The following is a 19,452-nucleotide window of genomic DNA, read 5'->3' as shown; positions in this document are numbered from 1 at the left end:
CAGTCCACTACGAAGGCTTCAAGACCCGATACTGACCCCTCCACCGTGGTCGACTATTTCCCTTCAGCGCATTCAGCGCTTATCGCTATTTGCCCACTAGGGTCGATTAATTCATTCGAATAGAATCCTGTCAGAGGACGCCCTGAGCTGAGGTTCGCGCCCAACAGGGCACCCTCAGGCCTGTTGTCTAAAATTTTGTACCGGGTGTTTGTGTGGGTAGTTTTTTTTAGCAATTTGCGGCAAATCTACAATAATTCAAGTCAAAAAAAAAAAAAAAAAAACAAAACAAATGCTGAGTAAAAAATCTACCAGCAATTGCATGCTGTTCACGTACAGCGCACGACGCACCTTGGCAAATGAGTCGTGAAAAAAAAACTTATAACATGACGCTGATCGCTAATCCTCGATAGGATAAGCAGAGGTGTAAAGCATCATACACGCACTCCTCGCCAGTTATGTATGTAAGAGGGAGCTAGCCTTTTGCCATTCTTCTTCTTTCGTCGTTCCCTTGACCACAGGTTATGGTTTTCCACTCGGTACGCTATATGCTGCGTGGACCGCCCTCTGTATGCTGCCGCTCACCGTCTTCTTCACGATGTCAGACCACCTCGTAGGCGCCCTTCCTCGCGCATGTTTGCCATCCATTAGCCCAACGATGATCTGCTACTCCAGACTGTGCTTCGAAGACCGCATAATATGTCCGAAGAAGCTTAGAGCACGATTCCGGCATATTGAGGAGAGCCGCGTCGTGATCTTGAGCTCTTTTGCCATTAAACGGACACAAATCCTGGAGACATCAATTTTATTATCTATGATGCAAATACGAATACGAACCCATAAATTTGAAATCAGGGGTTTAGAATCCGCGCCCTTCATTCATTCTCTTTAATGACTATAATCTATGAACTATTCGTGCGTAAACTTCCTCAACTCTAGTGTTTAAATCTTTTTCACAAAGTACAACGCTTCCCTGCCTTAATCAAAGAGAGTAATTAACTTTGACTACAAAGATAAACATAAATTACATACTCGAACCATGTTTACTTACGAATCTTTGTGTTTCAAGAGAATTCGGTATATCGTTAAAATTAATCTCTTCCAGTATAATTTTAAATTTGTTTTTTCGTCTCATGCGGTCGTTGTAAGCGGATTTCAAGGAGCGTTTTCGCATGAATGTTTTATAATCTGTAGGTTCCTCCTTTTTATAGAATAAGCACATTTTTATGATAAGAGCGGTTCTTAATTTCATGAATTCAATTTTATATGGCTACGGTATTTTCGGCTCAACCTATTTCCTTACGCATGCTTAATGCCTAACCAATGTTTTGAAATTGTATTCGCTTGGAAAACCAAATTGAACCGAGTTTATTTTTGGTGATTATATTTTTGCGATTTTATTGAGCAAATTGGGGTTAAATATGTATTACAAAAGGTCCTTCTCTTCAACAGGTTTGCAATATTTACGTTATTTTACAACGGTTTTTAAGCTACTTTCGCAAAGGCCGGTCATAGGATGGGTCACCACAAAAAAAAAGTTTTCATCTCGAGCTCCTCCGTGCTTCGGAAGGCACGTTAAGCCGTTGGTTCCGGCTGCATTAGCAGTCGTTAATAACCATCAATCCGCACTGGGCCTGATGCCTGGGCGTGATGGTTTAAGGCCCGTTCTCCCTACGCGTATCTATCCATAGGGAAGGCCCGTGCCCCTGCAGTGGGGACGTTAATGGGCTGATGATGATGATGACAACGATTGAAAGCGATTTGGTATGATTTAGTGATTTGATTTGGTGCATGACACATACCTACAGACACAAATGTGTTTATTTTCTGGAACATGAAAGAAAAATAAAAAATAAATAAATATAAAGTAAGCATAAATTCTGAAATACTTCACCAGTTTGTAATTTGAACCCCGCACTCGAACACAAAACATAACTTTCTTCTCTTGTTGAACAATTATTATTTTACTGTGTTGTGAATATAGGAATTAAGGAAATAATATTTGGTAATTCTGATTCATTTGGTCATGAATCAGCTTTTGAAAGTTCTCCGATACTTTAAACGTTAATATCCGAACCACCGTAATTGCTATGAGTAGCAAACTATCAAGGTTTAATTTTGCAGCAATTTGCAGAGAACTCAAATTTCAGGGCACTGTTTTAATAGGTTTTTAAACTTACTGATATTTTATACGATTGTGTTTGTTTCTGCATACCTATAACTCCTTCTATCGTGTGGGGTTGTGAGGTGGATTACCAACCCCATCAACCCTGGTGTCAGGGTTATTATTAAGCCCGCAAAGGCCCCACGTAACGATTACTCATTTACATCAGTAAATAGTAACTGGGACCAACGGCATCTTACTTTCGGACAATCAGGGCATCAGCCTGTAATGTCCTAACCGAACTAGGGATTACAAAGTGAGTTTTGTGATATGTCCCCACCGAGATTTGAACCCGGGGCCTCCGGATCGTAAGTCCAACCTTCAAACCACTGGACCACGGAGGCCGTTATCTATATTCCAATGGGGGACTTTCCAGGCTTCGTTCACCAAAAACAATGTTTCGTAAAAAGTACCTCAGTTTACTAGGCTGTGAAGTAGCCTAATTCATGATTTAATTTACAAGAGGAAATAAGTATTCAAGTTTATTCAAGCGACAGAACGAGTCAGCGAAGCTACAAGCGCGCGGTAAGGAAATGTGGACGGAAGCGAGATAGAGGAGGCGGTCATTTGGGAAGTGACGCGCCAAGTGATTGATGACGTCTGAGTTTTATAGGAACACACTGTATAATATTTTGTGCTGTATGGAACAAGGAATGAGGAAATAAGGAATAATACTACGTATAGAATGACAACTATCCCCTTCCCACCAACGGCTGAGCTAGCTGTACCAGAGCATACTCCACCACGCTGCTTTACTGCGGGTTGGTGTTGATTTTTTACGACTAATAGCCGAGATCAACATTTTAAAGGCAACATCTTACTTTTTCGGACAATCAGGTGCTTCAAGCCAGCAAAGTCCTTACCAAACAAAGGACAGTCTCACAAAGTGATTTCGACAATGTCCCCAAGGATCCGAGCCCGAACCTCCAGATAGTGAGCCTAACGCCCTAATCATTAGACCACGGAGATTGTTACGAACTTCGTCAGGCACACAAGGTTAGTTTTTATGATTTACTCTGCTCAAATGTATATAGAATAAGGATCCATTGAGTACCAGCATTATATTATGCTTCGGAAACTCTGCAGTCCCAAAACTTAAGGCCTCAATTTTCAAATTCAAAAATATCTTTAGTCAGTAGGTAACATAGGTATAGGGGGGCAGGTAGGTGACATTAAATCATTGAAAGTCATTGTTTATTTAACGAATGTCTCATCCGCCTAAAAACCCTCTATTTTCAGTAGTTCCTTTAGCAGTTCCTCTGAAGGAACTACTGCTGCTTCAAAGTAAGAACATAAAAGTATAATTATGCTAAATACAATTTATCTCTCTTATTACTTACGTCATGACATTTTTAATATATATTAATATAATTAACAATTCAAAACCTTACGTGTCTCTGTTATTTATTTATTTATATATTTCTCCTTAATACAATTCCTCTCATATAATAGTGAAGGTGTCTAATCCAAGTCACCATCTTCTATACTTCAAAAGAGAAATCACGAAATACTACGATGTAAGTCACGAATTCTCCGAACTGTTCTGATTCTTTTACGGTGACTTCCAAAACTAGCCGAATTACCAGCCCATCGCCCAATTAGGTACCTAGTACATCGTACACATCGTATACATCGTTTCCTTGTACGCAATAATGTATATTGGTTTAGTCCTCCATTTGTCATAGTCTAGTATAATTTTTATGGAATACGACACTTCGATCGATTAGGACCGGTGACGACATTGGCATTGTCAATATTGGTTGACCTTGAAATGACTCTTTCATATACTATTCCCTTGACACAAGCACGCACGCCATTCATAAATCATATTTTTATTACTACCGATTATAGATTTGCTGTTATGCTGGATTGGGAGCTAATAAAATGTATAGAATATGGCAAGGGCCATTTTACACTAGGACAGCGTGGTGGCGTCAAGAACCGCAGTAGCTCAGTTGATAGAAGCAGCACGCAGGTTCGAATGCATCACAGAGGGGTTAAAAAAGCCAGATCAAAGCAATTCATCTAAGAAAGCAATATTGCTATTTGACATCTGTTTGCATTGCGCACTTAGTTTACTTTTATATGCGCAAATGTCAAATTGCAATATTGATTTTTTAGATGAATTGCTTCGATGTGGCCTTTTTAACCCGCCAAGCGTAACCTAATGATTGTCGAATCTGCGGCAAATCTACAATAAGTCACTTCGAAATAAAATGTCTAATATTGAAGATTAGAATGGCATAGTAGATACAATAAAGTTCGGACTTCGTAAATAAACATGTTATCTAACAGTAGAAAATAATTTTGGTGGATCATTTGATCTGACCTGTGATTAGTCTGCTGTTTCCTTTAGGTCGGATAACAGCCGCTTTTACAAAAGATCGGATGTCTAACAATTTCTTTTGGTTAGGTAAGTGGATTCTGGAATAAACGGGGTAAATCCTAGGGCAAGGAAATTGAAGTACTTACCTAGTTCAGACAACATTAATTTTGCTTCCTTGTAATCTCGAGGAGCTCGGTGGCGCGGCGGTTAACGCGCTCGATCTGCGATTGTTGAAGTTAAGCAACTTTCGCAAAGGCCGGTCATAAGATGGGTAACCACAAAAAATAAAGTTTTCATCTCGAGCTCCTCCGTACTTCGGAAGGCACGTTAAGCCGTTGGCCCCGGCTGCATTAGCAGTCGTTAATAACCATCAATCCGCACTGGGCCCGCGTGATGGTTTAAGGCCCGATCTCCTATCTAGCCATAGGGAAGGCCCGTGCCCCAGCAGTGGGGACGATAATGGGCTGATGATGATGATGATGATCTCTATGTAACCTTCAGCTACATAATAAAGTATGTTAGAAGCTTCCGAAAGCTGAAAGAGTAAGTTATTATACGTGCCTTAGGCTCGGGTATCGATCCGCGTTAATGGACTAAATTTACTTTAATATTTAAGGTTAATATTAAAAGTCCTTTTACAATAAAAAAGAACGAAAGCCATTAAAAAGTATTTAACCTTGACCATACCACAAAATTATTCAACGTGTGTCCTGTAGGTTGAGAATGTATCTAACATAAACTGCCTATATACGTCCCACTGCTGGGCACAGGCCTCCCCTCAATCAACCGGAGGGGGTATGGAGCATACTCCACCACGCTGCTCCACTACGGGTTGGTGTAATGTATCTAATTGTAAGTAATTATAATCAATAAAAAAAGTGAATCCAATTTGTCAAGTTTTACGAGACTATACATTGTTTTAAGTTTACGCGGTTATTGGCCCCGATTCCTGCAGACACCGCCTAATTTTATTTTAAGTTATATCCGTCATTTTCATATCCGTCGAAAAGGAAAGGGACGGATGATTCACAGCTCTTAATTTTAGGAAGAATGAGTAAATGAATGAATAACCCGGGCGAATCAAAAGGTACGTCGCTGGTATGCAATCCGTTTGACGTGCTGTCTACTTAACTGTGTCGGGTTATTGACGGATGTAAAATTTTTAGACGGTTGGTTTAGATTTGTGCTTAAAATTGACGTGTGTTCCATAAATTTTATGCTTGTCGATTACCCGTCCCTTTCCTTTTCGGCGGATAAGAAAATGACAGATATAACTTAAAATAAAATTAGATGGTATTTACAGGAATTAGCACCATTATCATAATTAAAGCACATAATAACAAGCGGCAAAGAAAGAGGGTAGACAGATATATCTGCCCGTAGAAAATTATGGATCTACCTATTCCACTCCAATCTCATCAGTCATCCCGTGATCATGGCACTTGCAACAGTGTCGATACATCGGGAGTCTCATATCCCCACTTTAAACGCGGTAAGAACCCGTTATTATGTGTTTTACGAGACTAACATGTTTCACCACTTCCTTATAACTGTCATATAGCTTACCTACCCATAAGTTATCCAGTAGACAGAAGAACTGATTAAGACACTCGGCCAGCAGAATGACTGATCGCTCTCGTCGCCAGAGATGATATTTTTGAGAAAACCAGTCCCGAATGAGCTCTGAACGAAGGAGAACGTCGACAACGGGGTCTGTATCGGTGCCTTGAAGTGTTTACTGTTAGGTGATTGGTCGCCTCTTTCGGGCTAGAGTACTCAAATCATCAGAATCGTCAGTTCTTTGGGCGTGTGTATAGAAACTCGGAAACTATAAAAGATTGCGTGTGCTTATATGAAACGATCGATGTGGAGGATGCTCCCTCAAGTATGTCTAAGGAAAGTGTGTCGAAGCAAATGAAACTCCATAGACTCTGCTTCTCTGGTGGGAAATGGGAGTGACTTTATGTATGTATATAAGGTTCCTGACTCTGTTTAAAAGAAAAGCGGTAATTACACTTCCCAATCCACCCAGATCGATGAGTCAAGGTCACATCGAGATTGGGAATATCGACGCTATTAGACTCGATATCGTGGTTACCATGGTTACGCCCCACCAATTTGCTATTAGACTACACGATCCGCATCGTCGCGCCCGTGACCTTGACGCATGAGGAAGGATGGATTGGCAAATGTAATGATCGCTTAAGTCAACTGCAGTATCAGAGTAGCATGCATAAATACCGATAGGAGTCGCACCCAGCCAGCCGGCAGCCCACCCGGCTCCGAGCCCTTTCCGCTGTCGAGCCAGCAGTTGGACCGTCAGCGCGTAAGTCAACAGCATCACGCCAAGAGGGATGTAGAACGAGATGACGGAGCCAATCGCCTTGTACAACGGATCTGGGATCTGACACGAGCCGTCGATCAGCACCGATTCTGCGTTCTGTTGGAGAAAAATGAAGTTGGTTGATTATTGAAACAAGAAGGTCTACTGGTGGATTTTAAAAGTCACATTACAGCAATAGGATAAAATTTTGATAACTTAGTCAGATGAGATACTTTTTATGAAAATTTTCCATGGAATTATACTGGCCTGTGACGTCATCAGTAAAAGCATCCAAAAGCCGTACTTATTGTTATTTAAATTGCAAAAAATAATTAGATTTCTTATTGATCATTTGAGAATGGCTTCCATTTCTGGTATAGCATTTTATAATTTATGTTTGATCCTGTCAAGTACCCTATTGTGTAGCATAAGGCCGGTCCCCTTTTTATCCGACGTGACCCCGTGGTTTTTTCGCAATAAAAATTTGCACATTGACCTAGGTCTCCCAAACATTGCCAAAGACGATATTTTAGCTACAGATGCGGCCAATCAGCTCAGAACGTCAATATGGCTTTTTAATATAAATTGCTTCAATGTGGCTTTTTTGACCTCCCTATACTTTGGAAGCAACGTTAAGTCGTTGGCCCCGGTCACTACTTACATTTCAGCATGAAATATTCTTGTCATTGGAGTTTCGATTGGGGTTTTGCAGCCTAAAGTTGGGTCAAACGTAGTGCATTATATTAAGCGCCTCATTTAAGGAGGTTCTTTTGCACTCCTATCTCACCCATGCCTTTCACCTAATGTACTTATTAAGGTTATAAAATCAAGTTTTAATAATCAATCACTTTTTTTCATAAATTATTTAATTTTCAATATATCATTATAGCCAATTGGTAGAACAATATTGATACAGCAAATATTTGCCGGCCTTTGATGGAATGAAACGTCAAAAGGATGTGAATAATTCATGACTACTACGCATTGCATGTAGCCACTGAATTCGACTTTATGAGTTTGAATTCATGTTTAGATTGTGAATAACTTATATCATGTGGTTTGCAGGATTTTGGCAATAGGCTCGCCCCCTAGCCTTCCTATTATATGGGACTTATAGCTGGTGAGGAGTATGTGTACAGTCATGAGCAATATAATGTACCCACTTTAGGACTCTGTCGCTTTAACATATTTGACATTTAGTGAGACATACAGTTCAATTTGTCAAAAAAGTTAATGTGACATGGTACCAAAGTGTATACATATTAATGCTCGTGACCGTATATATGTCACCGTAAAATTGTAAATAACGTTAGATTATAATCTATCGATTTGAAACTCGCGAGATTGTGAACTGTCGAATAATTATGAATCGTATCATATTGCTTACAATTTAACGTATTATTTTTCGGTAGATTATAATTTATCGAAGTGAAACCGTCAAATTGTGATACGAAACGCACCTCGCGTGCTATACCATAGAGTTACGAAACTATTAGAGTGAGCATAATGTTAATTTGGGATTCTCTTAAAATGCATAAATGTTTTTGTCATAATTTTAATTATCATAATCCTTTTTGCATAACGTTTTTTAGCATAATAGTTTTACTTTCCCATAATAACATCTAGGAATACTGGTTTGTTAGGTATAACTTATTTTTGGGATTAATAAATAGATATCCATAATTCTTTTTTAGAATAATAGTGTTTTGTCATAATTTTTACAAGGCATAACAGTAGGTTAGGGTGCGGCAGGGGTGGCCCTTGGGCCACCCCTATGCCGCCAGCATGTTTATCTTACACACGAAAAGTATACTGAATGATACGTTTCAGATTTTTTAATTTTGATACATTTTTTCTTACCATGTGATGTCAGAATTATTGATTACTTACTAAATAATTAATAAATACGTACTTGATTTCACAATCTTGAAGAGCATTTATTTTATTTGACTGACACCTGTGTTTTATTCCTAACTCTATGGACACAGAACGGTCTACTGTAAGGCCGACCAATCAGGGACAGCCGTCGGACAGTTGACAATTTGACAATTGTAAGATTGTGATTTAACAGTTTTACTTCGATAGATTATAATCTGACGAATAATAATACGTTAAATTGTAAGCAGTATATTACGTTTCACAATTTTTCGACAGTTCACAATCTCGCGAGATAGATTATAATCTAACGTTATTTACAATTTTACGGTGACATATACACAACGACGCACGCGTGATGCTATGTTAAAAATGTGTTGTGGAATGTGCCTCGTTTATAATTGCGTCAACATTAGCAACTATTTATTTTACTTACTTTTAAACTCACACCCGTGTGAAGTCCTAGTATGGATAATAATTATGAACCGTACCGCATTGGTAATCCCATCCCATCGCCTACAGAGGCACCAACCACAAATTAACACCGATCTCTATAGATACTTTATCATTTTCTCTATTTTCAGATTGTTGAAATCTTCTGATGACGCAATACGAAAATCCGAACTTTTCAAATTAACGAACCAAAAATCGATGTTCTCGGTTCTATAATTGATAGTGATTATGATTCCATATAAAACTAAAACATTTGAATTTTGATGTACTTCAGTAATTATTGTTATCGTTACTCAAATCATGTCATGGCCTCTATGACTCATTAATAACCATGGAGGTCCGTCATCGACCCTACGCGATAGAAGAAGATTGCGCTCAGGGCTCGTCGCTTTCACACGAAACTAATTATATTGCAGCGATGCCAATCACTGTGACTTAAGCTGTCGATAACTTTGACAAAGAAATACCTGCAGAAGTTAGTAACCTGTTATAATAGTTATTACAATTCTAGCAATTAATTATTCTTAGTGAGAATTCCAATATAACTTCAACATTAATTTCTTCAGTGTTAACAACCTTCAGTGGCTTCACGTATATTGGTTCGCAGAATTATTATTAATCTTCTCTTTGACTTTGCACAAGTAACTGTCAATAAATAATAGTTTTGACAAGTGAAGTTTTGGTGATTCAATCAAGTAATACTAATAGAGTTGTTTGTTGGTGTTTATTACTATGTAAAACGAATAAATAACATTTTACTTTTGATTCTGCATAAGTTTATATAAATATGTATATATGGTCTATTTACCAATAGTTTTTAAATAACATACCTATTTTGAAAGCATTTATAATTTTATAAAAGTGACTTCACTTTCATCGTAGTCTCTCGGAATGTTCTAGTTTGAAACAATCAATATTGAATAATATGGGACCAATACTAATACCCTGCGGTAGAAAGGGTTGGTTTCCAAGTATCTTATCAAGATCGGAAGCTGATTGGTGCAGTGATGAATTCCTTTTATCAGCAACACCGTTATTATATTCAGGGGCCGATCGATAAAGCTTTTGTTCGATAGTTGAACTTTTAATCAAGCCGGTAAGGACAGGTGTAACTTGGCAAAGGCATTATAAAAAATGTTTTATAGTTAGTACCCGCAATAAAGTGTATTTGTATTGTATTGTATTGTAACAACCTCCGTGGTCTAGTGGTTAGAGCGTTAGGCGCACGATCTGGAGGTCCGGGTTCAATTCCCGATGGGGACATTGTCGAAATCACTTTGTGAGACTGTCCTTTGTTTGGTAAGGATTTTTCAGGCTTGAATCATCTGATTGTCCGAAAAAGTAATTATATTATTAGCCATAAACTATTTAGTTATACTATTACCCGTAAAAACACCTCCACCAACCCGCATTGGAGAAGCGTGGTGGAGTATGCTCCATACCCCCTCCGGTTGATTGAGGGGAGGCTTGTGCCCAGCAGTGGGACGCATATAGGCTGGTTATGTATGTTATTGTATTGTAAAAAATGTTTTAGTAAGAATTGAGAGGAGCATGTGTTGAAACTGTTGAAACCACGTGAAAATTGATGAAAGATGTAATACATGTAACATAACATAACATAAATGGCCTATATACGTTGGGACGTATATAGGCTATTAGGGTATATAGTAGTATATAGCAGTATGTGCCCACTGCTATATACCCATATAGCAGTGGGCTGCTGGGCACAGGCTTCCTCTCAATCAACCGGAGAGGGTATGGAGCATACTCCAACACGCTGCTCCACTGCGGTAATACATGTATGGTATTGATATTCCTTCGAGTTACACAGTTTTCTTCTTAATGTCAACAATACAAATTTACCATATTCGCAATATTAAACGGATTGTTGTGGAGTCGTAAAGATTAAGGGCGTTCGATAAAATTTACTTATGATAGCTTTTGATTACCACCGGGACGTTCAAAATGAATATTATAAATCATATGACAGTTCATTCAACTCATTATCGAAATCGATAGTTTTTTTTTTATTTATTATTAAGAACTTTTGCGGCCACACTGAGTTTGCTCGATCGCCCTCCGAGGTCGGCTCACGATCCAGAGGTCCCGGGTTCAAAACCCGGTGGGCACATATCACGAAAATCACTTTGTGATTCCTAGTTTGTTTATGACATTACAGGCTAGCCACCTAATTGTCCGAAAGTAAGATGATCCGTGCTTCGGAAGGCACTTTAAGACGTTGGTCCTGGTTACTACCATAAGCCATGTCAGGGGCCTTTGGCGGTTCAGTAGTAATCCTGAAACCAGGGTTGATGGGGTTGGTAATTCACCTCACTACCCACACGATAGAAGATTATACATACATACATACTACATAAACTCACGCCCGTGATCCCTAATGGGGTGGGCAGAGCCACAAGTAATCAAAGACAACTTGCAGCCACTGTTGATACGATGTCGTAAGCTGGATATGATGAACCTTATGGTGATAAGGGATCAGCCTATCGCCCATAACATTAGCCCATCATGTTAGAGGACACAATCCCTCTCGGACGATAGAAGATTATATAGACAGATATTAATATTACTCAGATATAATACTAGATATAATACTCAGAAATCCCCCTGTCTCTGAACGAAACCATTGTCATTGTTCCCGTTCTTACCAATAAAATCAGAACTTTAACAAATTGCCAAATTCACGAAGGCAGTGCCCCGAAAATGTAATCTTGGGAGTTACAGTTTTTCGTCGAGGGGAGCATAATTGATAAGGTTCACTGTTGTTTATAACAATTTAATTATTCAACAACTGAGTCCTGTTTCCTCATGCGTGATAATAGAATTAGGTTTGCATTATGTCAGCTTGCTCGAATGGAGTCAAGGTTTGTCATGTGGAAAGATCGTCGGCAAAAGTTAAGAGGATAAGGATTTTTGCCAGTCTTGTAGGAACGTTTTGTAACTTTTAATGTGGTATATGAGGTTTGGGCAAGGGTTCTACGTTATACTCAGTAGATTTGGGTCCTCATCCGAACTCAGCCACCATCTCACTCCGGCCTACTGAAATAAGAGGCACCCACTCCCGCGGCCCTCCGGTTGATTGAGGAGAGGCCTGTGCCCAGCAGTGGGACGTATATAGGCTGTTTATGTTATGTTTACCCCCGCGGTAAGGACACGCCGAAAAGGAATTGCTCTAGTGGAGGGCAGTGAAGATGACTGTACCCCTGGGCTCTCTACTCTGTTGTCTCTGTTGTGCCCTCAACGGTTGCCGAGTTGGAGATGGGAGCCATCAGTACGGCAATGCAGGACAAAAGAGGCGACTCGTAGGGACTGTAACCACGAACTTGACAGAGGGCAGCTCCTGCTGTCAGTACTATTCAGAGGCGGAGGACAGGAGTCCTAGTACGGCTTTGAAATAGACTACTCTGAGTGCCATCCCACTGTTTTAGACAGAGTACCGCGGGCGAAAGGCAAAAGGGAAACCACTGCTCTATTTTTCCCTAAAAAGTAGCATGGAGAATGCTACGCCAACAAGAGAGTGGCTCTTAAATTAGTGATGAGGAGGTTTGTCGTTGAGTACGTATTTACGGTAAGTATTAAGCATTTCATCTGATTCTTTTATCCCTTGTTGGGATATAGGGATTAAAGTCATGCAAGTATTTGCCGCATTTGAATATTGTATATTATAATTATACCCATGAAATGGAGTAAGATTCAATTGGCAGCGATCTAGGGAAAAAGTAGCACTTTTACACAGTTGTAACTGTATCTGCTCTAAAATTGTTCTTATTAAGGGCCAAAGGTTTTTATTTAATTTCGTTATATAAATCTAAATAAATTTAAATCTAAAATTCCTAAAAGCAACGATTACATAATTAATCCATTCAACAATTTTGACCCAAAAGTTTCTCGAATTACTCGCTGTAAGAACATTTTGAAATTAGGTTTCGAAAAAGGTTACGAGTAATCTTTAATGGCACAAGGCTCTGAAGAACGGAGAGCAATGTACAGTATGCTGATTAATTTAGTACATGGATATTTTTTTTTCAATGCACTTGTCAATGTACTTTTCAATGTACTTGTGAATAATTAAAAGAACTATTTATCATGTGCGAAAACATTGTATCCTCCATATTTTGTTACACTTATCTGATTTTGTGTTTGAGAAAAATACATAAATAAAAATGAAAAACAAACGTGTTTGTATTATTTTATAACTTTGAATCACAGTGTTGTACTAAGATTTATAACCTTGCCAAATTTGGGATTTATCAAATCAAATCAAAATATACTTTATTGCACAGGACTAAATATCAACAATCAGACAACACATGAATACAGTACACACACACAGTACAGTCATGAGCAATGTAACGTATCCACTTTAGGACTCTGTCGCATTAACATATTTGACATTTAGTGAGACTTACAGTTCAATTTGTCAAAAAAGTTAATGTGACATGGTACCAAGTGTACATATTAATGCTCGTGACCGTACACAGTACATTATTTATTTGTTTAAAAATATTTTGATTAAATTCCTATATTTTTACTTGGCCATAAATTACTTATACAAAGTGATGCATTTAGTTGGATGTCTTAATCGGCTGTGTGTATTACCTTAAAGTTTATTCTTCTTTATTGTGGTAAAACTTGTTAACAGTTTCTTCAGATTCGATTTCAAGTTTGATTGCAAATTCTTATTGTTCACTTTGTCTATAAATTACATTTATTTTTTAAATTGCTGTTTTTCTCACAAATTTCACAAATAACAAAGGTGGCTAATTTGGTTAACTTCTAGTGATTTCACATCACTATTTTAAGAGCCACTTTCCAACCCGTGAAGAGAAAACCAACCCAATACAGGTTAGGTAAGAATGAAAGATGCGTTACGGAGATATGTGCACATATCTCCAAATATTTCCTCACGATGTTTTCCTTCACCGCTGAGCACGTTATAATTATTTATGATTCAAACATGAATTCGAAAACAAATTCGTAAATTATTGGTTATAAGGTTGAGAGCCAAGCGTTTTCCCGGATTTACCGGAAAGAAAACAATGACTTATCTTACCTTTGAATACATGAGGCTCAGTGGAAGACTCATGGCTGTGGAGAGTATCCAGACGAAGGCGATTTTCACTGTTACCCGTTTCCTCGTCTTGTTACGACCGAACCTCATTGGGTACCGGAGGGAGAGATACCTGTAGAGAAATAAGAGTCTTATAAAAAAGAGATGCAAGAATACTAGTGGAACAATCTTTTTGTTATTATGTACGTAAAGAAACGTATATTCTTGATGGTGTGAGAAGCAACATGTAATATAACTGGGCGATGTAGTATTTATGAGCTGATCCCTACATCACACCCTGGACACTTCAATACAATACAATACAAATACATTTTATTGCACCAAAATAAAAAAGGAACAATTACAAAAAGGCTCTTAACTAATTACATGGCAAATGGCGGCCTTATCGCTTAAAGCGATTTCTTCCAGACAACCAAAAGGTGGGGGAAAGTGTTAAAATTCACTTCATACAATTATTTTTTTATTTTATTTTTTCTTTCTTTCTTTTCTTTTCTTTCTTTCAAATACAATCTTACAGTGTCCCGCCTAACGCGTAACTGCAAGCGAGATACAATCCGCGTGCTTTCCCTTTTCTCCTTAATAGCTTACGGCTATTTAAGACTAAAGTAAGACCCAGAGGGGTGAGGTCGGCACCCGAGTTGGTGCGGGGCGGAGAAAATTGATATGGATCATAATCCTTCTTAGGACTTCGTATCCAAAGTGGCTGTCTATTGTCATCAGTTTATCATAATATTAATTATAGGGATGAGGGCATGATACATTTTTGTACATAGAAATAAATAAAAAAAAAATAAAATAAAAAAACCCCAGACCAAAAAAAGTACTCAATTATTATGACAAAAGGTAAAAAATGCAAAAAATAACTTATCCCACATATACTTGCAAGCAAACTGAGCGTGTAACATCCCTATCACACTTAACAAACGATCTGATGACCTTGAAGAACTGAACCGATTTCCACTAAACATAGCTCACTCTCGAATGATATACCTTTCAAACAAAAAAAAACCGCATTAAAATCGGATCATCCGTATGGGAGCTACGATGCCACAGACAGACACGTCAAACTTATAACACCCCGTCTTTTTGCGTGGGGGGTCAAAAACTAACCTAACTTAACCTATATGTTTGAAGATACTAAATCGTGGAAGTATTTTAAAAAAGCTACGAAATATTGTGAAGAAAACAATGAACATTACATTACAGCTAATATACACAACGACGCGTAAAATATAGATGTATTTTCCGGTTTACACCCCTGCATAATAGCCGAACATTTCACCTCATTTTTATAACGGTATTTTGACGGAAATGGACCGAAATAAATTGGGTGAACCCGCTTATCCTATTGTTTTGCAGGGTTTCCCATATAAGTGAAAGGAAAGTGGTTATCTTCTCTTCTTCTTATCTTCTACCGTGTGGGTTGTGAGATCGAGAACCTCATCAACCCTGGTGCCAGGGTTACTATTGAGCCGCCAAACGCCTCTGACATGGCTTATGTAACGACTTGTAACTTACATCAGTAAGTAGTAACCGGGACCAACGGCTTAACGTGCCTTCCGAAGCATGGATCATCTTACTTGCAATCAGGTGATCAGCCTGTAATGTCCTAACCAAACTAGTGACCACAACGTAAGCCTCCAGCTCGTAAGCCCACCGCTCAACGGGACCACGGAGGTCGTTAAAGTGGTTATTATTGGTTTCTTTGAATGCTAAGACCTTATTTACACCGCGTTGCTTTAAACGAGCTAATGACGGTTATCGTCGAAGCCCTTAAGATAAGATATTTATTGCATTCCTGATGTTTTAAAAATAGAGGAAAGTACAAATAGGAACCCTATAACGGCACTACAACAACTTAAAATTTACACAATGATAACAGAAAACCAGGAATAAAAATAGTAAAGATTATGTTAAAAAATAAAAATAAAAGATACGTACATTTACAATTATCAGTATCTCAAAGATTCGTTAAATCTCATGCAGCGTATAGAATGCTTTTTCTGTTAAGTAGTATATGAAAGCGCGGCACAGTGTGAATAGCCTAAGTATTTTTTTTATCGTAACTTTTTACCCATTTATCCAATTTATAACACGTCAACGTAAGATTACATAGTTTTTTCTTTTTCTATATCTAGTAATACATTATAACATTAACTGCAATATTACGATATTGGCGCTTACGTAATTTTGCTTTACCAGTGACGATATGTCTTTTGTTACTGAGTTCGTCTTGCGATAGATGTACCTCTGACTATCCCAGTTCGGATAGATATAGTCGTGAGCTTATATTCTGATATGGGTTAGATGAGTAGCAACTAAAGGATATACCTGCCAAAATATTTACATTGCCATAACTCAAACTTCTATTGAGGAAATGACGGCGATATTTCTGTGATATTATTTTTCCTGTTACATAATGGAAAGTAAAAGTCTTAATGGGCTGGCCAAATATTGCTAGCTACTTTATTTCAAGGCGATAAAATCATATTATATTTATTTTCTTATACAGAAATGGAGTTAAGTATATCTCACGTTTTCTGTTCAAATGGAAACAGCCTTATATTATGATAGTGTTATGATTTCAAATCTCGGCTCGGGTTATAATTCACTGAATTCAACTTTATAGCTTTGAATTCGTGTTTGGGTTTTAGATATTCGATTGGTCTCCAGAATTTGTGCCCGGTTAGTGGGAATTTAACGTATACCTGGCAAGGAAAGGGTACATATATTATACACCTTTGCCTACAGTTACAGCCGTATCTAAGTGTTCCGTCTTCTATGTTATATTATTCAGGGTGTTAGTGAAATCGTAACGAAAACTTTAAGGGCTGATTCAGGCCATGATTCCGAGTTGACATCAAGTGGAATTTTCCGTCGCAAAAGTATGGAACGGAAATCAATTTTAAAAAAACACTAAACTTTTTATGAATTGAATTCACTTGATATCAACTCAGAATCATGATCTGATACATCTCCCTCAGTATTTCTTACGATGTCACCCTATCTACTTGTATTTCTACTTGTATGTACTTGTTGTGTAAGTGACTTAATATCAAGTGGAATTTACCTTCGCAAAAGTATAGAATTGAAAATAATTTAAGAAAACTAAAAAATAATCATGAATTTTGTGATGGCAAATTCCACTTGATAACAACTCAGAATTATGGTCTGAATCATCACTTAAAGTTTTCGTTACGATGTCACTAAGACCCTGTTTAATTCAGTTTTTGTATACACTTCTGGGCAGAATTCCTGTAAAACGGTGTTGTAAAGAACGTCTTTGCTTTGAATGTCTTCACGGACCATTATTATGTAATGTTTTGTAAATTACTCAAACACAAGTGGTTAGAGGCACAATTAATCAGATGACTACCTGCGGCCTAAAGCTGAAAGCGCATCTTGAGTTTTCAGTTTTATATGGAACTGCATTCTTACCGCCTCCGGTTGATTGAGGGGAGGCCTTTGCCCAGCAGTGGGACGTGTAAAGGCTGTTTATGTTTATGTTATATGGAACTACCTTTTGTCCGCGTAACACGGTTCCCCTTTCCTAATGTACCAAATTTTAGCTTCCTACCTTGAAAACTGCGAAAAGTCCCATATCAAATTTCACCCCCTCTTTGAAGGGGTTGGGAGCATAGGAATACTTGTACATATAAAAAAAAATACAAAGATAGATACATCATAGTGACAATTTTGATAATAATAGTGATGATAATTATAATTATGACAAAATCGTACCTATCAACACTGATCGTGCAGAGGTGCATGATGGATGCAGTGCAGAGGAGCACGTCGAGACAAATCCACGTGAGACAGTACTCTGCCGGTAGTGGGAAGTAACCTGGAAATAAAGAAATGGAATATTAAAAATATTGCATCTAAAATTTAAAGAGATAAATTGACTATAATTAAAACACACAATAACAGGTTCTTACCGCGTTTAAATCAGGGGTATGAGACTTCCGATATTTCGACACTGTTGCAAGTGCCTTGATCACGGGATGACTGATGAGATTGGAGTGGAGTATATAGATTCATATTTTTCTACGGGTAGATATATCTGTCTACCCTCTTTCTTTGCCGCTTGTTTATGATTTAAACGCGGTAAGAACCCGTTATTATGTGTTTTTATTATGACAATAACCGCGTAAACTTAAAACAATGGATGAATTGACTGACTTAATTTAACACAAAGCCCAACCCGCTGGGAATAGCTAAATAAAATTTTGCACGATGGTTTCTTTTATGATGTTAATAAGAGTTGGTTTTTGGATAATCTCCTACAGAGTAAGACACATTCCGTAGCACATTCCACATAGACAAAGGCCAACATGATATGGTCTAAAAATGCTCGGTGAGGTCACACGTACCCACGTACTTAGTTCATCTTGCGATGGATGTACCTCTGACTACATCATGTTTTTTTTATCTTTATTTTGAAGGGATTTTTCTAAATAGAATATACGTCACCCTTATAGGAACTCACGACTACGTCATGTTATATCAGATCCATATCAAATCAAGTCAATTTAATAATGAGAACACATAAAATACAAAAAGGTGGTAAAATAATTTACATAACAATGTTGACACATAACATAAGCAGACAAACGCTGCACTACACTAGTTGGTGAATAAACGCACGGATCTGACGCAATTAAAAAAAAACTACATTTCTTAAAGTTACTGTAAGGAGATTGAAAATATTATTTTTATCTATCTAATATAAATCTTTATCTAGAAAATAATTTATTTTTAAGATAAATAAAATAAGCGTTTTTAATTTTTCAATTACTTATTCGAAAACTTTCAAGTAGCCAATCACAACTATGTTTTGTGATCAACACGATAAAGAGTCAATTCATCGAAACAGCATTTAAAAATTATTAAAAGAGGACAGCATTTAAAGAAGAAATATTACAACAAAATTGATCCTAAATGAAAAAAAAAATACTTCATTGCACACATAAACACAGACAGGTACAAAGAAAAAGTAAAACACTTAAAGAGGGCAAAGTGGTCTTATTGTTAAAAGCATCACTTCCAGACAATTGTTGATAGATTATATCACGGAATATAAGAAAGAGGTTGGAAAAGCTCTAGCGCGCATTTTGTATGAAAACCTGTCGTCGGTTCAACCTCACTGCAAACAGATAACTACGATAGCTCTAATGCTTCTCAAATTCCGTAGCGACTTATTCTGGAAACTATATTTTATGTGA

The 19,452-nt window shown here is 37.7% G+C and overlaps 1 protein-coding gene across 2 annotated transcripts in view; it reads right to left on the bottom strand.

Moving 5' to 3' along the window:
• The window catches only part of LOC126382086 (5-hydroxytryptamine receptor 2A), a 173,531-nt gene that overhangs the window by 35,011 nt on the left and 119,068 nt on the right, over positions 1 to 19,452 (bottom strand). For both annotated transcript variants that reach the window (XM_050031811.1, XM_050031813.1), the window contains exons 3-5: positions 17,969 to 18,071; positions 14,210 to 14,339; positions 6,729 to 6,927 (exon numbers count right to left, since the gene is read on the bottom strand). In XM_050031811.1, the coding sequence (XP_049887768.1) occupies positions 6,729 to 6,927; positions 14,210 to 14,339; positions 17,969 to 18,071 (432 nt within the window). The remainder of the gene's footprint in view (positions 1 to 6,728; positions 6,928 to 14,209; positions 14,340 to 17,968; positions 18,072 to 19,452) is intronic.

The sequence above is a fragment of the Pectinophora gossypiella genome, chromosome 3 (genome assembly GCF_024362695.1).
Source record: "Pectinophora gossypiella chromosome 3, ilPecGoss1.1, whole genome shotgun sequence".
NCBI lineage: Eukaryota > Metazoa > Arthropoda > Insecta > Lepidoptera > Gelechiidae > Pectinophora > Pectinophora gossypiella.
This window is presented reverse-complemented; position numbering and strand designations above follow the sequence as displayed.